General features: G+C 40.4%; 1 protein-coding gene across 6 annotated transcripts in view; it reads left to right on the forward strand.

The window, feature by feature from the left end:
- The window catches only part of tln2b (talin 2b), a 70,216-nt gene that overhangs the window by 27,109 nt on the left and 18,035 nt on the right, over positions 1-25,072 (forward strand). For 4 of the 6 annotated variants that reach the window (XM_026310622.2, XM_026310623.2, XM_026310624.2 and 1 more), the window contains 31 exons: positions 141-283; positions 5,848-5,975; positions 6,283-6,346; positions 6,551-6,655; positions 8,554-8,709; positions 9,338-9,439; positions 9,532-9,608; positions 10,857-11,040; positions 11,542-11,655; positions 12,065-12,173; positions 12,798-13,006; positions 13,267-13,365; positions 13,987-14,154; positions 14,486-14,780; positions 15,860-16,026; positions 16,772-16,900; positions 18,076-18,189; positions 18,311-18,424; positions 18,515-18,649; positions 18,926-19,054; positions 19,188-19,290; positions 20,236-20,444; positions 20,882-21,001; positions 21,105-21,302; positions 21,838-21,977; positions 22,527-22,620; positions 23,079-23,168; positions 23,286-23,408; positions 23,922-24,065; positions 24,301-24,486; positions 24,612-24,752. In XM_026310622.2, coding sequence (XP_026166407.1) covers positions 141-283; positions 5,848-5,975; positions 6,283-6,346; positions 6,551-6,655; positions 8,554-8,709; positions 9,338-9,439; positions 9,532-9,608; positions 10,857-11,040; positions 11,542-11,655; positions 12,065-12,173; positions 12,798-13,006; positions 13,267-13,365; positions 13,987-14,154; positions 14,486-14,780; positions 15,860-16,026; positions 16,772-16,900; positions 18,076-18,189; positions 18,311-18,424; positions 18,515-18,649; positions 18,926-19,054; positions 19,188-19,290; positions 20,236-20,444; positions 20,882-21,001; positions 21,105-21,302; positions 21,838-21,977; positions 22,527-22,620; positions 23,079-23,168; positions 23,286-23,408; positions 23,922-24,065; positions 24,301-24,486; positions 24,612-24,752 — 4,289 coding nt within the window. The remainder of the gene's footprint in view (positions 1-140; positions 284-5,847; positions 5,976-6,282; positions 6,347-6,550; positions 6,656-8,553; positions 8,710-9,337; positions 9,440-9,531; positions 9,609-10,856; positions 11,041-11,541; positions 11,656-12,064; positions 12,174-12,797; positions 13,007-13,266; positions 13,366-13,986; positions 14,155-14,485; positions 14,781-15,859; positions 16,027-16,771; positions 16,901-18,075; positions 18,190-18,310; positions 18,425-18,514; positions 18,650-18,925; positions 19,055-19,187; positions 19,291-20,235; positions 20,445-20,881; positions 21,002-21,104; positions 21,303-21,837; positions 21,978-22,526; positions 22,621-23,078; positions 23,169-23,285; positions 23,409-23,921; positions 24,066-24,300; positions 24,487-24,611; positions 24,753-25,072) is intronic. The other 2 variants (XM_026310627.2, XM_026310626.1) reach the window with 1 other exon arrangement.

Here is a 25,072-nt window from a genome sequence, read left to right on the forward strand (position 1 = left end):
GGAAGGATTGTCCAAGCTGGTGTTTTAAAACTGCCTGGTTAATTTCACCATCAGTGTCATCCTCTAGTAACATCCCTGTAAAGTGAATGCCAATTCATTTCAGTGAATGTGGTAACGGAGTGTGTGTATTGATTGGGCAGTGAACTGGCTGGACCACAGCAGGACATTCAGGGAGCAAGGAGTGGACGAAAGCGAGACTCTGCTGCTCAGGCGCAAGTTCTTCTATTCAGACCAGAATGTGGACTCAAGGGACCCTGTCCAGCTAAACCTGCTCTATGTTCAGGTAAACTTATTACATGCACCTTCATTCTGAAGTGGCAAAAACAGAAGACGGAGAAGGTAACGTAGGTATAACTTTTTTGCTGTTTACAGCCCAACTTGCAAGGTGAGGACCAAGCAGGCTAGCATATAAATTATACTGCAGGCTTCTGAGGTGTTTTTATGTTTTTCAGAAGAGCCAGAAAACATAACAGGAAGTAAAACAGGAGTGTAATTAGACTTAGATAATTATGTTGTAGCATGCATCTGGACAGACTGAAATGTGGTTAGCTCAAATGTGGTCCAGACAGGTTTGACTTTTTTCCTGGGTCATACTGTACGGTGGCACAACAATGTAAATTCTTTCATGTGAAGGCAAAGTTGCACATGTTAAAAACTAAATTGAAGTATGAAGTTGTTACACATTCAGCAAATGTGGAGTAACATTAGTTTACATTTGGAGTGTTGGAGTGACAATTGATGAAACTGCCAGATATTAGTGAAACTGCAGAGTCGGGATAATTTTCTGAATTTAGCATTATAAGCGACCCCTTTCACATTATGTACTGTATAATAATTTGATCCATTAAAAGATGGGAATATTAATTACCGCAGCCCCTCTGTGTTTTCCACCATCACACCACTCTAATGCTATATAACTGTCCATTGTAAACACTATAGTTATTAGCACCAATCTAATATGAGAATGGATATGACTACATTACCTTTGTAAGACCATGCTGTTGTTCTTTGTGGTCTGGAAATGCTTGAGGCTAACATCACTTGAGGCAGAGATAGAACTACAATGCATGATTTACAGTATCCCTTCATACATCTAACTGAATTAATTCGCTACTCATTGGGGTGGCTTCTGATTTTCAACTTGTTAAGAAGATAGCCATTTTGGAAATATTATTTGCTTTAACTATCTTAAAACCTTTGGGGTGAGAAATAAGCTATTCAGTTGCTGAAGCGTGTTTCATTTTATCACGCTACTATTTCCCCCTGTATTTTGTTTCAGTGTTTACACTGAGTAAAATATTCAAACCTTAAACTCCATGTTGTTTTGTCATTGGCTGCACAGTTTCGTCACAAGGAGCAAGTCTGTGTGTCTTGTGCATTATTTTGGATACATTTCCCCAAAACTCAGTTTGATATATTTGCTCTCCCTGGAAACTTTAAGATCCCCACTGTAGCCTCAAATACAGTGAGGTTCTGTGGGTTTAAAGAATTACTGAGTGGTGGGTTTGAAGAGGTTAAAACTGAAAGCTGTAAGCAGCTGTTCACTAGCCAGTGGATTTGCGAGGAGGCGAAGCCCCTGCGCAGTTTCAAAGTTTGGGTATAGAAGTGTTGTTTTCCATTCCCCAAACTCCTCTGTACCCAAAACAAAATTCCATTCCCCCCTGTTGTATTGGTGAAATTTAAGAGATGGATATCGGAAATGCAGTCTCACCACCTAAATGGCCAGATACAAAGGGTACATTCGCTCACTTTGTCTCTGTCATGAATGCGTGTGCTCGGCAATGCTACTTCCACCAGTTTTTGTAAAACATGGGAGCCCTGCTGGCACCGCAGGGTTACCTGAGAGGGGGTCAGCTGAGTCTGTCACTGTACTAGTCAGGGTTCGCTCGGTGCACACATCGATGCATTTAAATGAGCTCCCCCAGCCAGGGATGGAGAGTTCCCCACTGACACCTGGACTCAAACAGTAGGGTGTGGAGTCAAACACATACACAAACACACACATCTATCTCAGTGAACTGTGAGATCAAGGTGATGAGACAGTAGAGACAATATACTCTCAAATATTAAGGCAAAGCCTTATAATGAATACACAAAAACTGTTGGATGCTGTGACACAAAAAATATCTCAATGTACCACAGCTGAAATATGTATAGTTTGTTTGTTTGTGACTCTCTCCGTCGTTTCAATCTATGGAAAACCTGGGAGTTCCTGAATATGTTCACAAAAGCCATACACTTTTCATGTCTGCTCCTGCTGTTCTTCTCCCTTCTGTCTTTTTTGCCTCTATTTTTCTTACCCTCTGTTTCCTTCCTTTCCAGTTCGCCTGTCTCCATTTCATCTCCATCTCCTACATATTCTGACGTAATCGCACACATCCCCACCCTCTTACCCTGGCACACAGTGCATATCATGCTCTCTTCTCAATTCAGACTCATATTTCCTTTTACAATAACATCCCCACCCCCCTGCCTTCTACCTCTCTGTTGCTCTTCCCCGTCTATCTTTCATTCTCTCTCTCACACTCACTCGGCTTGTTGCACAGGCAGACATCACAGAGACTCTTCACATGGCAGTGGCTCTAATTTGTCACAGTGTTAAAAAGGCCAAACAGAGCCAGAAGAAAGATCTTTAGCAGAGTGGAACACACCTCAGGCTTCTCTTCTGCTTTCTTGTCTTTATATTTGTACTTATCTTTTTCTTCACTTCATTTTCTCTTTTTCATCATCCATAATTCCCGTAATTCTCTGAACCTCATAGGTATTGAGTAATTGAATTCAGATTGTGTAGACGATGACAGTATTGCAGACATTTCTTTAACTGAGCATCCCTGCTATGATTTAATTGATTTGAAGCTTTCATGATTCCAAACCTACCCACACACACGCACACACACACACACACACACGCACACACACACACACATAATGGAACCTCTGCCAGTTACAGACTAATCTCCTTTACTATTTGGCCACTCCCTTTCTGTCACATATTTGTGCTAAGACCAGGATAAACCTCCATACCATCACCCTTCTGTGTCATGCTCTTCTGCTTTTTTTTCTGACATCACAGTATGTTCTTTTATACTACAAGACAGTGTCAAAGAATGTGTCACAAAGTCACATTTATCCACACATATAACTCAAAAATTAATTTGAGTTATATATTGAGTCTATAGTGCTCCATATATCTGCTCTCCAAACTGCAACAAAAGGGTTAGTTTGCATTTGAGGGGAAAACCAATTGTGTACAGTAGCTACATGGGAATGTTTAGGATTTGTCTTTGGACATAAACTGTTTTACCAGTGATGAAGCTGTTGAACATTCCTTTACTTGCTAATTTATTAGAAGCTTGCCTGGTTGAACACTGTGTGCTTTTAGTTTTCTTTTTTTTTTGTTGTTTTTTTTTTTTTAGTGCATCCCAATGTCAGCATTTATTTTTAAGGCTATATTATGCTTCATGTGGCCTGCTGAGCTGTGATGGACTAGTTGACCTCAGTGTTGTAGCCTCAGGCTGTATGTGTCACAGCGTCTGATGTCTTGTGCTTCACTTCCACTGATGCAGCTCTACTAAAATGTCCCAGAATCAGTGCCTGTATCACTTGCCATATCTGCTATGAGAAATTCTGGGATTGGCCTCATTGTCTTGTCTGTTGATAATCATGGTAGTTATCTAGCTGTATGTTTGACAGAGACATGTACTGTACCTGAAGATTGGTTGCTTAATCTAAGGACGCCTGATTTGAATGACCCAGACAAGGATTAAGGTAGTGTCAACCGTAAACGAGCTAAAAATGCATGGTTATTTCTTAATGTAACTCTTAAAAGCAAAGCCAAACTGATTATTACATATATTGTAGGCAACATAATCAGTATTTTGATGTGCTAACAGTACCTAGATTTATTAGTCTTATCCTTGTTTTGATTTTTTGGACCTATGAGGCCTGCTTGTATTAGGTGTTTCACACATGTTCTTCACAATCAATGGCACAGTCATTCGTGTGTGACTAGTAATTTCTAATCATATGCAGGCAGGTGTACAGTGTGGCTATTATAACCTGATTCTTCTCACTTAACTCTGTTGACATGCTCTTACCAACATCGTCTGCTGTGCAGCACCCCCTCAGTAGCCCAGCCTCACCAGAGAATTTCCCATCAAATCTAATTGTAAATGGGCATGATGTTTACAAGAAACACAGAGAATCTGCTTATTTACCTCAAGTTGCTTTATAATTCAGGCAGACTAGTGTCTAGGTTGCTGATCATCTTTGTGATAAACTGACTGAGTTAACTCAGGAGTTGAAGTTTCTGGATGGCTGGTAACCGTTCCATTTAGCACTCTGCAGGATACTGGCTCCTTCATCGTATCAGGATAAGAGCAACACCCAGTAAAATGTGTTTTTCACTGTACTGGTGTTATTATTTTTATTCCATCAATTATTACCATAATATTCATATTGCTGACAAAGTACCGAGATATGGTAAGTTTAAAACTAGGTGTCTAGATGTCTGAAACTACATTTACATGTGCAAACACATTAGCGTCATAGTATACTGCTGTGCATGTTAAAGCATTGGTAACTGTAGTGGCAATTTTCATTTAAGCAGTGAGAAATAAACAACTGCAATCCAATTGTCTTTTTGGATATTTATTATCAGCTGTAAACTGTCTGTGTGCATCAGTGGGACAGATTGCCACACTGAAGCTATTGAAATAATTTTTCTAAATAATTGGAGCCTATTGGTAAAGTCATTATACTCTATAGCCATATATCTACACAATAACACCGTCCATAAACGTTCACACCAACCTCTCCCGTTATTACAGGCATCTTACTTCAGAATAGTCCACTGTAATGAACAGTGTGTACCAGAGTGAATGGCATGTGTAAGGGCTAATTTTAGAGTGTCTTCTTGTGTTCAGTAAGAGCTTATATACTCCACTGCAAATTGCACTTGGGGAAGGACTTGATTGTGAGTGGAGGAGATTGTTGTTCTCATTACAGCAGTAAGCTGCTGCTTAGCTTTTCATTGATGTAATGGGACATAAGAATGAGTCGAGGCCACGCTGTGCACTGATATTCTAATGGTAAAAGCACTGATGGAGCCTTCCTCACTGTCAGCAAGGCCTCTCGGCTTTTGAAGCCATTAATTTTGCAGCAGTGAACTAGAAAGCAAGATTGAGAGCAGACAGAGTGAGGCAGAGCTGACTGCCCCCTGGAGAAAACAGCACACACTGACAACCATTTGAAAAATGTCAACAAAGGCGTCTCCCTTTCCATTTATCTAATAGGAGAAGATAATGTAGACAGTCTGGCTGAAAATACATATAAACATAAGTGATGTCATAGAAGCACTAAACAGACATAAACCTTTTTCTTTTGCTCAGTGGAAAAAACATTGAGTCATTAGATTTCTTAACAACATATGAAGGAGGGCCATTCTGTAATGCAGATGGAAATTGAGAAACAATGGTGCATTTCTGTAATCCATTTTCCATTTTAATAACATGTAGTTGGTTGCAATGACACATTGTTGGAGCTGTTATATGTGATAGCTGGCAGAATAGCTTTTATTGTCACAAACAAATCTTAGTTGGCTCCCCTGTATAGATGAGTCTCAGTTATGATGTTACTATTCTAGAAATACACTTAGCAATTCACTTAGAAGATGTTCTCTCTGAAGCCATACTGCATTCAAAGCACATGATGAAGTGCTCATTATGGGGTTCTGTTGGGCGAATTTCAGATAATTCTCCTGCCTTTGTAGTTGTATCCTTTTCCTGGATGTGTGTTTCTTACTCTAACTTACTCCCCTAACTCCCTCTCCCCCCATGTCTCCTTTAGGCTAGGGATGATATATTGAATGGATCCCACCCTGTCTCCTTTGATAAAGCCTGTGAGTTTGCGGGGATCCAGGCACAGATCCAGTTTGGACCCCACGTGGAGCACAAACACAAGCCTGGATTCCTGGAGTAAGCTTGTCTTATCAAGAAATGCATTAACACCAACGTTAGAATAAGCTTGTATGGTGCATTGTGTTCTTATATGTTCAGATTGCAGCTGCACATATGCAGGGGTTATCTCTTGGTTCAGTACAGACTGTTACTTCAGGGATTTCCTCCACTGGAAAGCTCAGGGGTGATGTCAGCTGTTACAACTGTTTTCTGATATGTAGGCAGTAGGGCAAGAATGACCTCATACGTGGAGCTATGTTAATAGAAAAGGAAACGCCTGTAGCTCAGAAGAGTAACGATTTAAAATTGCCATTTATCTCCATAGCCTGAAGGAGTTCCTACCTAAAGAGTACATCAAGCAGAGAGGTTCTGAGAAGAAAATATTCCAAGTATGTACATCATATTGCTCCTTTGTATATTGCAATAAAACATAATGTGTTCATAACTGTGTGTGGCCCATGGGAATTAGTAAATAATTTCTGTTGTGGCATTAATTGACAAAATATGTAGCTGACAACTTTTTCAGTATATCGACATATGTGTAAAAACCTGTATAATGAGGTGGAAATGTAACTGCTCTCTGTTTTGTCCAGGAACATAAAAACTGTGGAGAAATGACAGAGATTGAGGCAAAAGTAAAGTATGTGAAGCTTGCCAGGTCTTTGCAGACATATGGAGTGTCCTTCTTCCTGGTAAAGGTAAGAGCAAATACTGTGCTAGTTTACAGTAGCCGGGTAAATTGGTGAGAAACAAGATCATCTGGCATGTTTTCATATTTAAAGCTATGTATGTAATGAAAGAGAGAGAAAGAGATATATTGTTCATTACACATGTACATGCACATTACACAGTTTGCAGACAGACTTCCTGGTTGATCTTTCAACCCATCATGTGCATATGCCATGAGGGTTTTTGTATTTTCAGTGCGCTTACTTTTTTGTTTTAAACTTCTGTGAAGCTGACAGATCATCTGGCTTGTGTGACAAGTGTGACCATCTGACTGCTTGTGTTTCTTGCCCCACTTAGCTTTGTTATAGTAGTGTTGCCATATTGCCGTTATTTCTCCTTTAATAATTAGTGAGCAGTGTCAGTTCAATGTTACAGCGAGCAGGCACGTAATCCTTCTCTACTAATGAGTGGCAGCCATGATTAAAAAGCTGATTTCTTATGCACTGTACTGACAAACAGGTATGAAAGCTTGTTGAAATCAGATGCTTCAGAGTGGAGGCCTGTGCACTTGCCATTTACCCACAAATACTTGCGATTGCAGCTCTGGTTTAGCAAACACAAAAGTGGAAGTATGCCAATGGGAGGTAATCACAATAGGTATTATAAAAGCTCTGACATCAGCCCAATTGGTTACAAACTTGCAGAAAAGAACGAACAAGAGGAAGATTGCACTTGTCTGCTGGGGTCTTAATGGACGATAAATGGAATATTTGGCCCAATAGGCTGCATGTGTCCATATTAACTTTGCGTGTGAGAATCTGTGTGTATATCAAAGAGTGCGTATGCATCAACACATATGAACACTGTTTGCGTTCGATAGGAGATGTAGCGATGGAGATTTCAAGACTCTGTTAAATAATTCACTCTAGCAGCACTCTGCTCCTCATGCTAGCAGAGGGAAAAAACAGACCTGGCTTTGTTGAAGCATATCTGAGTGTATTGGAACGTTACATTTCGTATACTGGCAAGCTCTCTATTCCTGTAAACATCACTATACATGCAAAATAAAAAAGCCTGTATGTGCTGTATATAAATGTGTTTGCAGCAGCCATGCATAAAGGTGTGCACAATACAAAACCTCCCCATTCAATTGTAATTTCTTGCACAAGCAAATTTTCCCAAACAATAATCGAGGTTAAACTATTTAAAGTGGCACAATGCATCAGATACCCACTCCAGATTGCAAAATTAAACTTCCTGCTTCTATACAGCCCTGATAATTATGACATTCAACTAATGTAACCTAAAACAATTGAAGTTTTTAATAAACCTTTGTGTGAAGATATGATGAACACCATGATAATGTTATCTGTCCTTGTGTTTAAGAGCCCTGAACCTTGAACCACTTCTACTTATTGGCCTTTGTTCCATTCTCAGATCTCTTTATTTGGCACAGTGATTTAAAAAAAAAAAAAAAAAAAACAATAGCCTGGTGATATAAAACGTACACACATTTTGAACACCCCCATATCTACAAACCACTAATTTTTGTGTCATCTTCTGCACCCCTGGAGAGAAGCCAAGTGTAGGCTCAGTCTCTGAAGTGTGCTGTAATAGATTTTCAGTGGGCAGAAAGTGGGGGCACAGGAGCTGGTCAGGCAGAGAGCTGGTGGAAGCACCATACTGGTGTGCTGACAGTGACTAAAGCCTGAGGAGACCCTGCTCAATAAAGCAGCAGTTAAACAAGGCTGAACTCTCCTGGGTCACTTCCTCCTCCATTTGGGGCTTCAAGCCACGGACATGGCATGTGTATTACAACAGCACCAGCAGAGTGGCACAGCGATTTTGCGTTCGTGTTCTGAATGAATCATTTGTGTAGGTGTTTAGCACCGACATAAATGTTGTCTGATGTTTTTCTATCTGACAGGAAAAAATGAAGGGTAAAAATAAGCTGGTCCCACGGCTGCTGGGGATAACCAAAGAGTCAGTGATGCGAGTGGATGAGAAGACAAAGGATGTGGTGCAAGAGTGGCCTCTGACAACAGTAAAGAGATGGGCTGCCTCCCCCAAGAGCTTCACCCTGGTAAAACTCTTGTCCTCAGCCCTACACAGAAAGTCAGATTATACACTCCTAATTCTATGCACATATTCAGTTATTCTGTACACAGTGTGACTTACATAGCTCTGTATCATATATTCAATCATTCCCTCAGTTTTCATTTTGCAATACAAACAACACCCTAAAAATTGTAGAGACTTTAGACTATAATACATTCAGCAAACTAGCTGTCTGTTTTATTTAAGTTAACATTAGAAGAATGTCCAGAATTTTGAATGCATTATTTATCTTAAAGCTTCTTCATTTTTCTTTGCCAACTGCTGGCAACAGCTGTCCGTCAGTCTAATATTGGAATGGAGTTCTCCATTTAAAGATTAATAGATTATGCAGGTTTATAAAAAAAAATAAATAAATACAGAGGTATATTTGCCAACATTGATTTGGAGCAGTGCTGAGGTTCATTACACCTCATTTTTAATCAGCTCTTTGGAGAAATAGGATGTGCCAAAGAAGCAAGCCAGTTTTCTTCTTTTCAGTAAGGTTCTGTTTCGTCTGTAAGAAACCTGTTTGACTCTTATTAGGTATAAGTGTTAAAAAAAAAACGATGACTTGATTTGCTTTGAATCGTTGCTGTCTTCAATGCTTTCCAAAGGATTTTGGCGAGTACCAGGAGAGTTATTACTCTGTCCAAACTACAGAAGGAGAACAAATATCCCAACTTATTGCTGGTTACATTGACATCATTCTTAAAAAGGCAAGTAATTAAACCTTTAGAATTACTATACATCTGATTCTCCATACATTTAGCCTGTGTTGTTCACTGTGATGTGGCTCTCCTCTCTATAGAAGCAGAGTAAGGATCGTTTTGGCCTTGAGGGAGATGAAGAATCCACCATGCTGGAGGAATCGGTTTCCCCTAAGAAGTAAACAGCGCTCATGCAAATCTCAGTGCACCTCTGCGTGCAAGAAAATGCTGACCATTCAGCGTACACAGTCTAGTTATTCTTCATGAATTTAAGCCTCACTGTTTAATTGTGCATGTAATTACATATCTGCCTGCCTAGCATAGTGCACCCAGGAGAGGTAATGTTAGAATTAAACACAAAAACAGCACTTTGAATTTTAAAACGCCATTGTTGATATTCTGAAATACAATTTGTTTAAGTGCAAAATTATCTTTGCAAACCTAAACACAAAGTCTGCCTCAGGTTAAAGCCAATAAATTATGACATTTTTCCATAAAAGAAAGCTGCATTTTTTTGGAGTTTAGGTTATAACATCTCACTGGAAGCTGGTTGATTCAGGAATTTTTATTTCTCAGTTGGTTGCTCTTTCTCATGGTTTTCCCATGTAGCTTAGTGACTGATATGAATTAAGGTAATGCTGATGGACCAGGGCTCTATCACACAGAGCTGGGAAATTCATTGTCACTGGAAATCCACATGGTTCTCAGTATAACCACTCTCAGACAGAATGGGGCATCATATTCCTGTTGCTTATGGGCCAATTGACTCATGTTGTGGTTCTCGGCACAAAAACATAATTGCTGCCTCTCAAAACAAGCCATAATTAACCAATGGAGTGAGGAGCATTTGTTGAGCTAAAAAGGAAAACCAATTTTTCTGTACAATATTTTTTTCTGACAATGCTTACTCACCATGGAAACAGTTGATAGCATGGTAATTGTTTTAATTATAATTTTGTAATTTTCATTATCTAAATGAGTAACAGTTACCATCTAGATTAATTTAATTAATTAAAAGAACTGCTCAAAAGTAATGCAAATAAAGTAGTCAATTTAGGACCACCACCGTACAGTAAGTCAGTTTGCAAAGTGCAATGCTGCTATCTAGACGTACAGATAATTATCCTAGAAAAGAATATTAGTTAGAATATTAGATGGTTTAACATCATTACACAGTCACTTACCCTGAATAAAGTAGCTAATCCAGTGTTTTGCTAAGATGAACAGTTCCACTACACACATTTAGATCCTTAGTTTTCCATATAACCACTAGTTCCTACACTTGAATGCATCTCCATGAATCCTGGGCCTGCACAGTATGTAGAGTATACTGTACATTTACATACAAAACAAAATAACTTCCTAATAAAAAGGTGCCTAATTATTTAATAAATTGTGCGCTTCGTATGCATTTTTCCTCTTTTAGGTCCACAATTTTGCAGCAGCAGTTCAATAGAGTGGGTCGTGTGGAGCATGGCTCAGTGGCACTTCCAGGTATAATTCGGTCTGGATCCATTGGTGGCCCTGACAACTTCAGTGTGGGCACTATGCCCTCTGCCCAGCAGCAAATCACCACAGGGCAAATGCACAGAGGCCACATGCCTCCACTGGTGAGTAAGAGCATTTGCAAGTGCAAGAAAACATGGTGTCCCAGACAAATGCTGATACACCAGATATAACATATTCGCATATGAAATTGTAGCATCCAATCTGTGCACTTAAAATAAGACATGCCAAATAAAGTGAACAGAGGACATGAGAAATTATGTTAATTTAACAAAAAAAAATCAGAGCACATGGTAGAGATACATAATTGTCACATTTTTTATGTAAATCAGTTTGACAGTGTTTGAGATATTATTTGTAGTCCTCATTGTTGCCAGTGAACCACACTGAACACGATGAATATGGCTGCCAGTGTGTTAGGAATTGAAAGGTTCCTTGTACGTACAATAATTAAAAGCCCATCTGACTCCTGTGGTTTATAAACATTAGATTGCAAAACTGAGAAATACACAATTTTACACCCACAAAAAATACATGCTGTGTATTTAGATAGCTTTTGTTGAGTCATTTACACACTGTGCGTCTCTGGTGTTTGTTGTTGTCAGAGTCTGGCCCAGCAGGCCTTAATGGGGACCATCAACAGCAGTATGCAGGCTGTGCAGAAGGCCCAAGCTGACCTGGGCCATGTTGATAATCTGCCTCCTCTGGGCCATGACTTGGTGAGTCTCTTCTATATTTACAGCACAGTAAAATATTGAAAAATATTGTAGAATAGATGCAGCATGGACAGGTAGAGTACCCATCCATAGCCCATCATTTATTGCTGCTTCTTGACTTCCAATTGTCGAACAATTATGTCTGTCTTACAGTCTAGCCTCTGGTTCAGCAAAGCAACAACAACTTAGAAAGAATAAACTTCACATCAAAGCTCATCATGTGCCTCAAATGTTATTGGGGTGTAGAATAGGCTCTAACTATGGAGTCTGCATTTAATACTTGAGTGTTTCCAAAACCATAGGTGTTAGTACAGCCCTTGCCCTTTAATCCCACATGACAAAGTTTATATTAGATGAAATTCACCCACTGTGCTGAAAGTTAATAGTACTGTTTTTCCTCCTCCATTAAAAGGCATCCAGGGTTTGGGTTCAGAACAAAATGGATGAATCCAAACATGAAATTCACTCTCAGGTTGATGCTATCACCGCTGGAACAGCATCTGTGGTCAATCTGACGGCAGGTAAGTACTCCAAAGAATACTAAACAGCTAAAGTATGGAATACGCTGTCATGTTTAGTTTTCATTTATTTCTACTGGTGAATTCTGCCAATGCCAGCCAAATTGTCCTGATAAAAAAATATTGTTTAGCTTTAAATTATTGTGACTCCAAAGTGTGTATCAATAAAAAAAAATGTTCTCTATCTTTTAAATAAGGGTGTGCTTTCCATTCTTCCCACTAAGTACTCGATTTCTAATGATAAATAAATCTTGAACTGGTTGTCTCCATTCTCATCTTACTGGCAGTGTCTCTATCTCTGCTCCCCATGTTGTTTGGCGCAATGCCAGCCAAGTTCCCGCCAGCCTTTTGAGGAGTTTTAATCTTACCTCGCCATCTGTTTGGTTGCACTTATACTTCCCCCACTGTCTAATACAAAGTTTTCCTTCTCCATTGCCACTTGCTTGATCAACATGCCCATCTCTGTGGAACTATTTCAAATGGGCTGTAATTATGACACTGACACTGATGTGTCTGTTACACGCAAGCTGCCCTGTGGATTAGTTAAATCAGTGTGGCAGCAAGCATAGCAAATGAAGATGCACAGCAGAAGCATAGTTTGTAATGATGGCTATCCATCTTCTGCAGGTGAGCCCACAGAAACAGACTATACAGCGGTAGGCTGCGCCATCACTACTATCTCTTCCAATCTCACGGAAATGTCCAAGGGTGTCAAGCTGCTAGCAGCGTTAATGGAAGATGAGGTGGGCAGTGGACACAAGCTCATGAATGCTGCCAGGATGCTGGCAGGAGCTGTGTCAGATCTGCTCAGATCTGTTGAGCCTGCAGCCGCTGAGGTGAGATGTTCACTGATTATTGTGCTGGCTTGGGGTTCATCCTCCCCACACTCACGCTGTAATCCCGGTAGCCACAAAGCCACGTAGAGTGTTGAACCGCATGCTTTTCTTTTAATCAGTGTTCCAGTACAAATGTATTACACAACGGTTTTCTTGGCTGATTTTTTTTATCCAGAAGTCTGTTTTAGATCATACTCGGCAGCCCATGTGTCAACAGGCCAGGCCAATCTAATGAATGTGGTGATGTCATCTTCATATAGCCCAGACAGACGGTGCTGACTGCAGCAGGAAGCATTGGACAGGCCAGCGGGGACCTGCTTCGTCACATGGGGGAGGGCGAGACTGATGAGAAGTTCCAGGTTGGACACCACCCACTCACTGCTCCTATGATACTGTTAGCCAAACAGGAAGACACACATGTATTCTCAGGCCCCACTTTAACAATGTCAGTACTCACTTATGTAATCGCCTCAGGATTTATTATTAGACTATTACCTTTTGTGGATTTTATAACAAAGTGTGTTTTTAGTAAAATGACAGTACAGTTTGTCTGGCATCTATTTACACAGGCTTTCCTCTAGTCTTCACTCTCTTCCTTATTTTTTTCTTTTACACTGAAATTCACATACCTGACACATATAAATATTTAGTCACTAGATGTTTTTTAACAATCTTGATGCTACTTTTGCGTTGACTCCTGAAGAAGAGGATTATTCCCATTCTTCATTTCACTATTAGATGAGCCAATACTTTACTACATGAAAATCAGTATAGTGTGTAACTAAATTGCTTACCTTAAGATATGATTTATAATTCTCATCCAGAAATGTGTATCTGCCACATTATTTTAACTGTTTCATTATTTTAACTGTTTCATGTGTGAACAAAATGAATTAAAACATTTACTTTTAAGGTCCCATCAGTCACATGTGCGCAGCTGTGCTGTGTGTCAGTGAAGGACATTGATTAATATGTTGCAGGACACGCTGATGAATCTGGCCAAAGCAGTGGCCAATGCAGCTGCTATGTTAGTCCTGAAGGCCAAGAACGTCGCCCAGGTGGCCGAGGACACCATATTGCAGAACCGGGTGATCGCAGCTGCCACTCAGTGTGCCCTGTCCACCTCACAGCTGGTAGCCTGCACCAAGGTACTGATATAAAACATGTTTATCATCTCAGCAGCCAAGTAGGTAAAAGACATACCAACAGGCAGGAATGCATCAAGACAGAATGTATATCACTAGTTGCTCTGGCTTTGGTCAAGAATACTTTGATATTCTTGATATTAAACTGTTTTAATAAAAAAAAAAGTTTTTTTGTTTAATATCTTAAATGAGAAATGAATTAATTACTTTTTTTTAACATGCTTGGTTAGATGAAAAAGCATTACTGTAGATACTGTATAGTTTACTAAACTATACTAAAATAGTTGTCTTTAATTTCTGTAGTTTGTCTGAGTTTCTGCTGTGTGTGGTGCAGGTGGTAAGCCCCACCATCAGCTCCCCAGTGTGTCAGGAGCAGCTTGTTGAGGCTGGGAAGCTGGTAGACCGTTCTGTGGAAACCTGCGTCAAAGCCTGCCGCTCAGCCAGTGATGATGGCGAGCTGCTGAAGCAAGTCGGGGCGGCAGCTGGTGTGGTGAGCCAGGCCCTCAGTGACCTACTGCAGCATGTCCGCCACTACGCCAGCTGTGGAGAGCCCATTGGACGTTATGACCAGGCCACAGACACCATCATGAACGTAACAGAGAACATTTTCACTTCAATGGGTGATGCTGGTGAGAACAAAAATAAATAATAAAACCAGAGAATGTTGTGTGTGATGCCCAGTTAAAAAATGCTTTAAATTTAAGTTATTGGGTGTCTCCAAACATACTTATGCAAGAACTAAACATTAAAAAATGTAATGTGTTTTGACTGCATCAGGGGGCCTTAAGATGTTGTCAGTGTGTCCATGTTAAGTGATCTGTTGAAACGTTTTCAAAGCTCAGGCTATTTGTTATAGTGCAAGCCATGAGGCTGAAGAATTTCCAGACCCAGCCAATCCTCAAGGGGTTGTAGGAAACATGTCATCCAAAACCACTTCAGTGCTCTCAGTCTGGTCTCAATAAGCATCAGGGCGGCTTTGAAACTTAAAAGGAAACACATGACCTGAGCATTTTTTTTCTAAGAACATACTTTTTCTTGTGTAAATCAACATAGGAAAAAAAAAAAGTTCACTGTAGAGATATGGTATTGGTTGATTCCCAAGGTCACTAGATGTAGGCTGTAAAGCACCTAAATGTCTTGTCTTCAGTAGACTTCTCTAGGTGAGTTATTTCAAGCTGTAAGTGGGTGTTTGGGAACTACAGCTTTTTATAGTAGGTATGCGGGGAGATGTTACATGTATTCCAATGACTTTCATTTATGTGTGAGAGGCTGACTCACTAGAAACATTCTGAAATAAGAGTACATGAAGGTGAAAACAGTGATATGACTCTGCAAGATATAGGAACTGCCTACTGATGAATCAAATTTGAATGTTTTGATGATGCTTTCAACTGCCAGACATCCTGTCATAATTATCCCTTTAATATCTGGAGGTATTAGGATGTTTTAAGCCATTGTGGGCAATGCTGTGAGTCATCGAAGAGGCAGCTTTAACTCTGTTTGGAAATGTCTTTGTCAAGAAATGCTGCCTGTCACAATGGATACAAATCTACACAACAAATAGACAGTGCTCCTTGAAAAACAAATGTTAATGGACAGACACCAGCTTTGTTACAGTCAGCTTTGCAGCACATCCAGAATGGAGTGATTTTGTGGGCTTATAATATTGTCCTGTAGTTACTTACTATATGTCTGTATGGATTAACAGGTGAGATGGTGCGACAGGCTAGGGTGTTAGCCCAAGCCACCTCTGACTTAGTCAATGCCATGAGATCTGATGCAGAGGCAGAAGTTGATGTTGACAACTCCAAGAAACTGCTGGCAGCAGCCAAACTCCTGGCTGATGCCACGGCTCGTATGGTGGAGGCTGCTAAGGTATAGTCAGAGTGCAATAAGCTTACTCTCACAATGCAGAGCAATAGATCAATGTTTATTTGCTTAAGTATGTAACTAGAAATGATATTTAATTTAATAATTAGCAACCAAATCTAATTGCTTTGTCTATAATTTAGTTAGTGCTTCATTTGAAATTAATACACAATAGAGTTTAACCCCAGTATAAATAATCAGTGTGGTTGATAGCTGTTTCATATTGTTTAGTTTTTTTCTATTAGCACTACTATGTTGCATATCTAATGTTATGCTGAATGCAGTGCTAAAAGATGAACTGAGTTGCTTCCATTTGGTAGAATACACATTTTGGCATTAGTGTATGCACTAGCTACCAGCCTCATTTCACATCTGAAATTAAAGGGTGCAGCATCAGTGGCTCTTAATAAGCCCCTGGCACTATTGAACAGGATATTATCAGTGTGAAATACCCAAGCAAGTGAAACGCTGCTTATGGCTCGTTACATGTTTTTGATGTGTGACACATTAATCACCACATCACTGCCATTATCAAAGAGGAAGTGGGAATCAGGCACTGACAGTTTCCTTGGAAACTGTCAGAAAGCAGCCAGAGCTAAATTTCTTCTTTGCATCTATTGAACAATGTGTATAACCAGAGTTTTTTTAACTTCTATTGCTGTGGTCTTATAATTGTTGTTATATACTTTACATTATTTACTGACTGTGCATGTGTGTGTGTGAATGTGTGTTTGCGTTTATATGCTCTCAGGGGGCAGCTGCCTACCCAGAGAATGAGGACCAGCAACAGAGGCTCAGAGAGGCAGCTGAGGGGCTGCGTGTTGCCACAAATGCCGCCGCTCAGAATGCGATAAAGAAGAAACTGGTCAACAGGCTGGAAGTGAGTCACAGTAGTCAACATGTTCTCATTTTGTTGTTTGACCTTGATCAAAACATAACCCTTCTCCTTGCATCTCCTACCCAGCAAAGATGTCACATCTCTCTACCACATTCTGTCATCCCTATAGTGTATATATAGTAGAAATGTAGCAGAAATAAACAGTTTAGACATAATGACAAAAGGCAATACATGAGACAATGCAATTTATGAAATGCTTCAGTAGTGATTTGTACAAATATTCACTATGTTTGTCTGTATTATTTCTCTTTCCCATAGCAGTGAGCTATAAATCCCATTAGTGCAGTGAAAGGACTATCTGAGTGTAAAGATCTGTGTTTAGCCCTTGGTATCAGTTTGCCCCTAATGACTAGCTCCTCTCTGCTCCAGAGCGCCTGATGTTCAATTTCCCAGCCACATAAACTATGCATTACCCAGTGCTGGGATCAGCCTGCTATCAGACATATATCTCAGTCCTCCTTTTTGCATCAGATGTCACAATAATGGTGTTAATGATCGCCTGCATGAAGGAACCATGTGAGTCACTGTAGTCCAAAGTGCCATGAATCTGCATGTGTGCATGTGTCAATTACCATTGGTACATGTAAACCTTGGAAGACACATTGTCAGCCATTTATTTACAGATGAGCACAAGATTTATTCAGAAGTAATGATATTTTGTACAGGGCATTAAAAAGTACCAAGAGCCCACTAGGGTTACACTACTGGCAGAAAATGCTACCTCTGCCTATCATCTAAATTCTACATACAGCTCATTTTTTTCCCCTCAGTATAATGATATCATGTACTCTTCTTCCTTGTCTCATTATCCACTGAAAAAGAAATGTATTTCCTTCTGTTTTCAGTCTTGTCATCACTTCTACGCTAGTCTTATAGTTATGGATTCATGCGATCTAAACAGTATATTTTTAGTGCTTTAGTTTTGGAAACATACCAAGAGGAAAGAAATACTGATCATCTCATGAAAGGAAGATTGAGAAGTGTAATCCCACCCATTTCCTCTTCTAACAAAACAAATTGGTTTGTGACACCTCTTCATTTGACTGGAACAAGTCTGGCTGAGCACAGAATCTGACAGCATACTACTACATGAAGCAAAAGTGAATGTTGCTTTTATTTTGAGTCTCTTACTATTTCCATTGGTGTCTTCTGAACAGATAGCTGCAAAGCAAGCAGCGGCTGCCGCTACACAGACCATTGCAGCTGCCCAAAATGCTGCTGCTTCCAACAAAAACACTGTGTCACACCAACAGCTTGTGCATAGCTGCAAGGTATCATCATGCACTCTTTTTACTTATTTCACATAATTCTGTAAATATGCTTTGATGCTTCTGACTATTCTTTCTTGACCATATGAAGCACACTAAACATCACAGGTATTTTTAAATGCAGGCAGTTGCAGATAGCATTCCTCAATTGGTGCAGGGCATGAGGAGCAGCCAGGCCCAGCCTGAAGAGCTGGGGGCCCAGCTTGTTCTTATCATGGCAAGCCAGAACTTCTTACAGGTTAGTCCTGACACAATCAGCAATCATCACAATCAGAATCCAATCATCAGAAAACACACAAAAACTGCTTTTTCTGTCATCACCTGTCAGCCTGGAAGTAAGATGGTGACGTCTGCAAAGTCAGCAGTTCCAACAGTGGCGGACCAGGCTGCTGCTATGCAACTTGGCCAGTGTGCCAAAAACCTGGCCACCTGCCTGGCAGAGCTCAGGACTGCCACCCAAAAGGTATCTGTATACAGCACCTTTAGCAATAGCTGGATTCATTTCACTGATGCAAGAAATTTGTTACTATCTCGTGTAAAATGTTTGATATAAGTTCCACCTAGGTAAGCCAAATTCTTTGATCTCGTATAGAGATTCCAGACACAGTGCATAGGATTGCATCCTGTCTGCTCTGCTTAATGGATGAATGATGCATGCATGTGAATAACGTGTGTGTGTGTGTGTGTGTGTGTGTGTGCGTGTGTGTGTGTGTGTGCGTGTGTCTGTCTGTGTCTGAAGGTTCACGAAGCATGTGGTCCTCTGGAGATCGACTCAGCTCTTAAAACAGTACAGACACTCAAGAATGAGCTTCAGGATGCCAAGATGTCCGTCATTGATGGCCAGCTCAAACCTCTTCCTGGGGAAACAGTCAGTACATACAACCATTTACTGTAAAGTTCAACTGAAATGTTGTACTGTGGATGTCCAACTGGAGAAATATTAACATGATGAGCAACTATGAATCAAATGGTTTATTTTGTTTGTTCTGTTTCCCACACAGCTGGAGAAGTGTGCTCAGGATTTAGGAAGTACATCTAAGGCTGTGGGCTCTTCTATGGCCCAACTTTTGACATGTGCTGCGCAAGGCAATGAACATTATACAGGTAAGAGAAGTTTATTTTACAAAGAGTGCATAATAAAGCTATATAGTTAAATTAGTTAGTCTAAATTGGCTACATAGCCAATAGATTGCTTAATTTTTTTAATTTAAAAAGTAATTCCTTTAAGCCAATGTGGGGGTGAGGATAAAGCAAGCAGACATAATTGTGCAACCTTTATTTATGCTATATTATTACTTTAAATTGAGCCCTCTGAATCCAGCATGACTTGGTAGTTTTGTTGTCAGTTCTGGCTCAATTGAAGATCTCATGGGAGGAGAGATGAAGACAGATAGAGACTAGCATTTCCAACAATGAATCCTTCCAAGCAGCACTTCATGACATGGCCCAGGGTGCATGCTTGCCATGCATTAATCTTATTTTTACTAGATTTAACATTCCATCAGCAAATAGCTCCACTTGGATGGTTAATTTTCTTCTCAGCTCTGTGTATATTATGTTAGGGACACCTCCCATGTGGGACCAAATTCATTATATTAACTAATTTATTTAAACAACACCGGAATTTGAGCACCACAGTTTGTTTCTCAGTATGGCACAGCTAGCCCCTGCCGTTGTGTGTGCAATGGCTACAACAGTTATAATAAAGACAGAAAATGCACATTCTTTGTTTTGTTTTGTTTTGCTTAAAGTGACTGCTACAAACCAAAACTAATGAGACTGAAATTGATGTGTTTAGTGAAAGCTCAATTTCAATTTCTGCAGGAATAATAAATATGGCCCCACATGCACAGGAGAAATATAGTCTATAGCTTCAGAATATTAGACTTGTGTAATATCAATAGCAAACGCGTCACAGTTAGAGTAGCTCCACTTCCTTGTATTTACTCCTATGATTGTTATATTTGTATATTTTGGTTTGCTGCATGATTTTTTTCTCAACATTGAATTTATTAATTGTTTTGTCAATGTGTGACTGGATATTTAAAGGTGTAGCTGCCCGGGAAACAGCACAGGCTTTAAGGACACTGGCCCAGGCAGCCAGAGGTGTAGCAGCCAGCACCAAGGAGCCACAAGCTTCAGCAGCAATGCTGGACTCAGCCCAGTGTGTTATGGAGGGCTCGGCCATGCTGATCCATGAAGCCCATCAGGCCCTTGTTCATCCAGGAGATGCTGAGAGTCAGCAGAGACTGGCACAGGTAGCATAGAGCCCAGTAATATATACCTCCGATGCAATTATATGCAATTATATTCATGTAGTGATCACATTTTTCCTCCCAAGCCCTTCTCTCTCTCCCCTACTGATTTGTGAACATTTCTAGTTTTCCATAACAATCATTCCCTCTAAGCGTTGCTATTTTCTCTTTGCTCCATCTTTTGCTTGGTTTTCCTCTCTCAGGAGTTCCAGAGTAAAACTGCTCATTCTCCTGAAGCCCTTCAGGGGATAAACATATTGTTTGGCATATATCTGTGACAGCAGCATAAATTAGTGACACGGATTACTGTGCAGTGCTGTGAGCACAATTTGCATTTGAGATGTTTTTTCCCTTATAGCTTTGCTCAGGGACTTATTGTGTAGCTCATTGTTAGAATGACTAATGGCAGTCCATTGACAGAACACTGTGCTTTGTTTCAGGTGGCCAAAGCAGTGTCACACTCCCTGAATAATTGTGTAAATTGCCTGCCGGGCCAAAAGGATGTTGACATGGCCCTCAGAAGCATTGGAGAGGCCAGCAAGAAGCTGCTGGTCGACATTGTGAGTCCTGCTCAAGCTTTTACTTGGGGATTTCTTGACATTTTCTGCATGCGCATTGACATAAAACAGTGTAGCCCAATTGATGTGTGCCTTGTCTTTGAAGCTCCCTCCCTGCAGTAAGACATTCCAGGAGGCCCAAACTGATCTGAACCACACAGCAGCTGAGCTCAACCACTCCGCAGGCGAGGTCGTCCACTCCTCTCGTGGAACTAGCAGCCAGCTGGCTGCAGCCTCAGGGAAGTTCAGCCAAGACTTTGATGAGTTCTTGGATGCTGGCATTGAGATGGCAGGACACACCCAAGTAGGTTTGCATGACCATACAGCACATCCATGCTCCACCGAAACAGGTTAATAATAATCCACTGCCTCCAGTATTTTAAACATAGAGAATAGTGTTCCAACCTTTGATGGACCCTGAAAGCCTTAAAAAAAATGTTCAATCTCATATTTTTCCTCACTTGAGCACCTACGCTATTTAAGTCATTTATTAATTAGACTCTTCATCTAATTCACTTAGGCACATGATTGTCCCCAAGAGTGCTAACACAGTCAGATGTAATGAGATCTTGTGATGTTCTTGTTCTGGCTATTTTGCTCATTAATTTGGAAAGATCGTCTGGGATTGGAGTTGATTTACCATGACACCCCAGCTTTAATCAGGCTCAAGGAGGCCTGCCAAGTGAGGAAAGAAGATGTGGAAGGGACACATTAAATACCTTCTTTACAATACTTTATCCTCTGACAGAGGTAGCTGATACAATATTTGTCTGTATTTTATGCAGCTCATAATCTTTTTAAAAAATTCCCTTTATTTTTCTTTTTCCCTGCCTGTGCAGAGCAAAGATGACCAGATCCAAGTCATTGGTAACCTGAAGAACATCTCCATGGCATCCAGTAAGCTGCTGCTGGCTGCCAAGTCTCTGTCTGTGGATCCAGGTGCAGCCAACGCTAAGAATCTTCTAGCTGTGGCAGCAAGGTGTGATAAGATGCAAATAGCACCTGTTATGTATCTGATCATTTCTTCATTTGTTTCTAACAAGTGTTATATAGCATTTGCTAGTAAACTGAATCACTCTGTCCTAAATATTAATCCTGGTCCAGATTTGAGCCTGAAGCAAGTGATTACAAATCCAGATTTTATACTTAAACGTTACAAATCTGCAGCGTCTGTACGCCAGTCCTAAGCTGTGTGTGTCTGCTGGAGGGAGTATGTATCCTCCCCCTAGTGGAGAGAAGCCAAGCAGCTGCTCCACAGGGCTTTGGGCCTGACTGACTTCTCTCTGTCTAATTAGGAAGATGGAAGCCTTGGCTAGAGCCTGTCTGTGCTCAGCAAGCCTGAACAAAAACTCAAGACAATCTCAGCACTCCTGTGTGATATGTTATAGCCTATTGCAGTGAGTGACCAGCAGTGCTATGCTTGAACAGGGGAGCTGAAAAACTTGTGCAAGCGAGCATGAGTGAAGGTGGGCCGTGTGTGGATATGTGTGACAGCTAAAAAGCCTGTGTGACCTCCTGTGTGTTTCAGGGCAGTGACAGAGAGTATTAACCAGCTGATCACGCTCTGTACGCAGCAGGCAGCAGGACAAAAGGAGTGTGACAATGCCTTGAGGGAACTGGAGGTAGCCATGCTCATATACACTGTACCACATGCACAGGCATTCTCTTCATTTCTGTTTTCAATGGCCTGTACCATGTTTTCATCAGGGAATCTAAGCATCTTACATCTGTTTTGCATGTGATTACCCACATGGAAACATTTAGAGAAGATAGGCATTAAATCCAGAACTTCAGAAATATCTGTAACAATACAAATAATAACTGCATTAACAACAGGGGACGAAAAAGAACATTTTGCATACCCGCATGCACTTATACTGAAGTAACTGAAAATGACAGTGCTGTGCATTAAAAAGCCTTGATAATCATGATTTATCAATGCAGCATCTTCCAATCAGCTTGATTCACATTTATACATTTTAAATCTTAATTAAATAGCTGGTGAAGGTGTAAGAGTATCATAGCAGAAATTTTAAATATGTCCATTGTAGTGTAACTTATCATATATTTTTGTATATAGGCTGTCAGAGGGCTCCTTGATAATCCCAGCGAGCCTGTCAATGAACTCTCCTACTTTGACTGCATTGAGAGCGTCATGGAGAACTCAAAGGTACATGCTTTCAAAATAATTGCATGTATTCCAAACTTTAACTGTCAGAGATCATTTACACAGTGGGCAGCTAAAGATTTGATTTTTACATATTTTCTGCATTTCTGTATGTGTCAGGTTTTAGGAGAGTCAATGGCAGGCATTTCTCAACACTGTAAGACTGGTGATGTGGTAGCCTTTGGGGAGAGCGTGGGTGTGGCATCCAAAGCTCTGTGTGGGCTGACGGAGGCTGCAGGACAGGTGAGATCAATATGCTTTTCTCTTTGCCCAGTCCATTCTAAGATTTCTGTGCTTTCTTTTTAAAAAGAAAACAAATTTTAAAAAATGTAAAACAATACATAAATAAAAGACAAGAAATTTCAAACATCTTGACAAGGTTCAGACTGTTTGTAAATGGCCAGGACACTGGCAGGGTGAGCCAGAGTTCTTTGGCAGTATTACAGACTTTCACTGCTAAAGCAGTAAAATAACAAGCAAGATTCAGTTGCCTTGTCTTGAAAAGGGCACATTTTGACAGATCTTTTGTTCCCTCTGCTTATCTTCTCTTAGAAAGACGCCTTATTATGTGTCATGTACACAGTGCCTGTTCCTACATTCATGTATTTAGGGCTGTATGTCAGAGAAGTGGGGGTTGTTGCTTGTCCATTACAACAAATGTGATCTTAGAGGACAATAAAAGTCCTGTCTAGTGGCGAACTGATAGATAAGTACAACTCTGCGTGCGTGTGTGTGTTGTTTTTTTCCGGCCTGCAGGCCTCGTATCTTGTAGGTGTGTCTGATCCCAATAGTCAGTCAGGCCATGAGGGCCTGGTGGATCCCATGCAGTTTGCAAAGGCCCACCAGGCTATACAGATGGCTTGTCAGAACTTAGTGGACCCAGCCAGTAGTCCTTCACAGGTAAGAACATTTATCACAGGCTACAAGATATCAAAGAACAATTCTTGACAACATATGGAGACTAGGACAATAATGTTGCTATGGTAGATATTTTGTAACTTGGATTAAATGGCACATTAAGTTTGAAATCCCTAAAATCAACCTGAATGTTAATTATTTACACTCCCCACCTCATCACAATGCCTCATTTTGTACAGGTCTGCTTCTTGTTTGATGATGCTTGTTTCTTTGTCAGGTCTTGTCTGCAGCAACAATTGTAGCCAAGCACACCTCAGCGCTCTGTAACGCGTGTCGCCTAGCTTCATCTAAAACCTCAAACCCTGTGGCTAGGAGACAGTTTGTGCAATCAGCTAAAGAGGTGGCCAACACCACAGCCAACCTCGTCAAAACCATCAAGGTCAACTCCCCAACTGATCAAAACGTTGAGTGTAAATTTGTTACGGAATTTTTCATCAAGTGAGAAGCTGTGGATGTGTGTATCATTTAGTCACTTACAAACATACAGCCAAAATGGATCAATATTCATATGGTACTGTCTTTTTTCAGGCCCTAGATGGGGATTTTTCTGAGGAGAACAGAAACAAGTGCCGCGTTGCTACAACCCCACTTCTTGAGGCTGTGGAAAACCTGTCTACCTTTGCCAACAACCCAGAGTTTGCAAGCATCCCAGCTCAAATCAGCATTGAGGTATTCATCTGCTTCTAATTCCCTGTTTAGAAAATTGATTTTCATGTTTTTCTTTGCTACTGACTTAACCAACCAAAAATGAATAGTGTTGGTTTATGAAGTCCTCTATTCTCAAAAACATCCAATTTGTTAAATTATTCCACTCATCCTACAGAGGATCTTGAAACTACTCTTCAGAGAGATTTAATGAATATGTTTGTCACTTGCGCACTCAATCCTCTTGAAATAGGCACTCTGATATGAGACAACACAGAAAGGTTTGTACTGCGAACATGGGAGGAATTGGATTGAGGTTCAATTTTCCCTTTCCTTGTCAAGGA

Source organism: Mastacembelus armatus, chromosome 6 (assembly GCF_900324485.2).
Source record: "Mastacembelus armatus chromosome 6, fMasArm1.2, whole genome shotgun sequence".
NCBI classification, from domain to species: domain Eukaryota; kingdom Metazoa; phylum Chordata; class Actinopteri; order Synbranchiformes; family Mastacembelidae; genus Mastacembelus; species Mastacembelus armatus.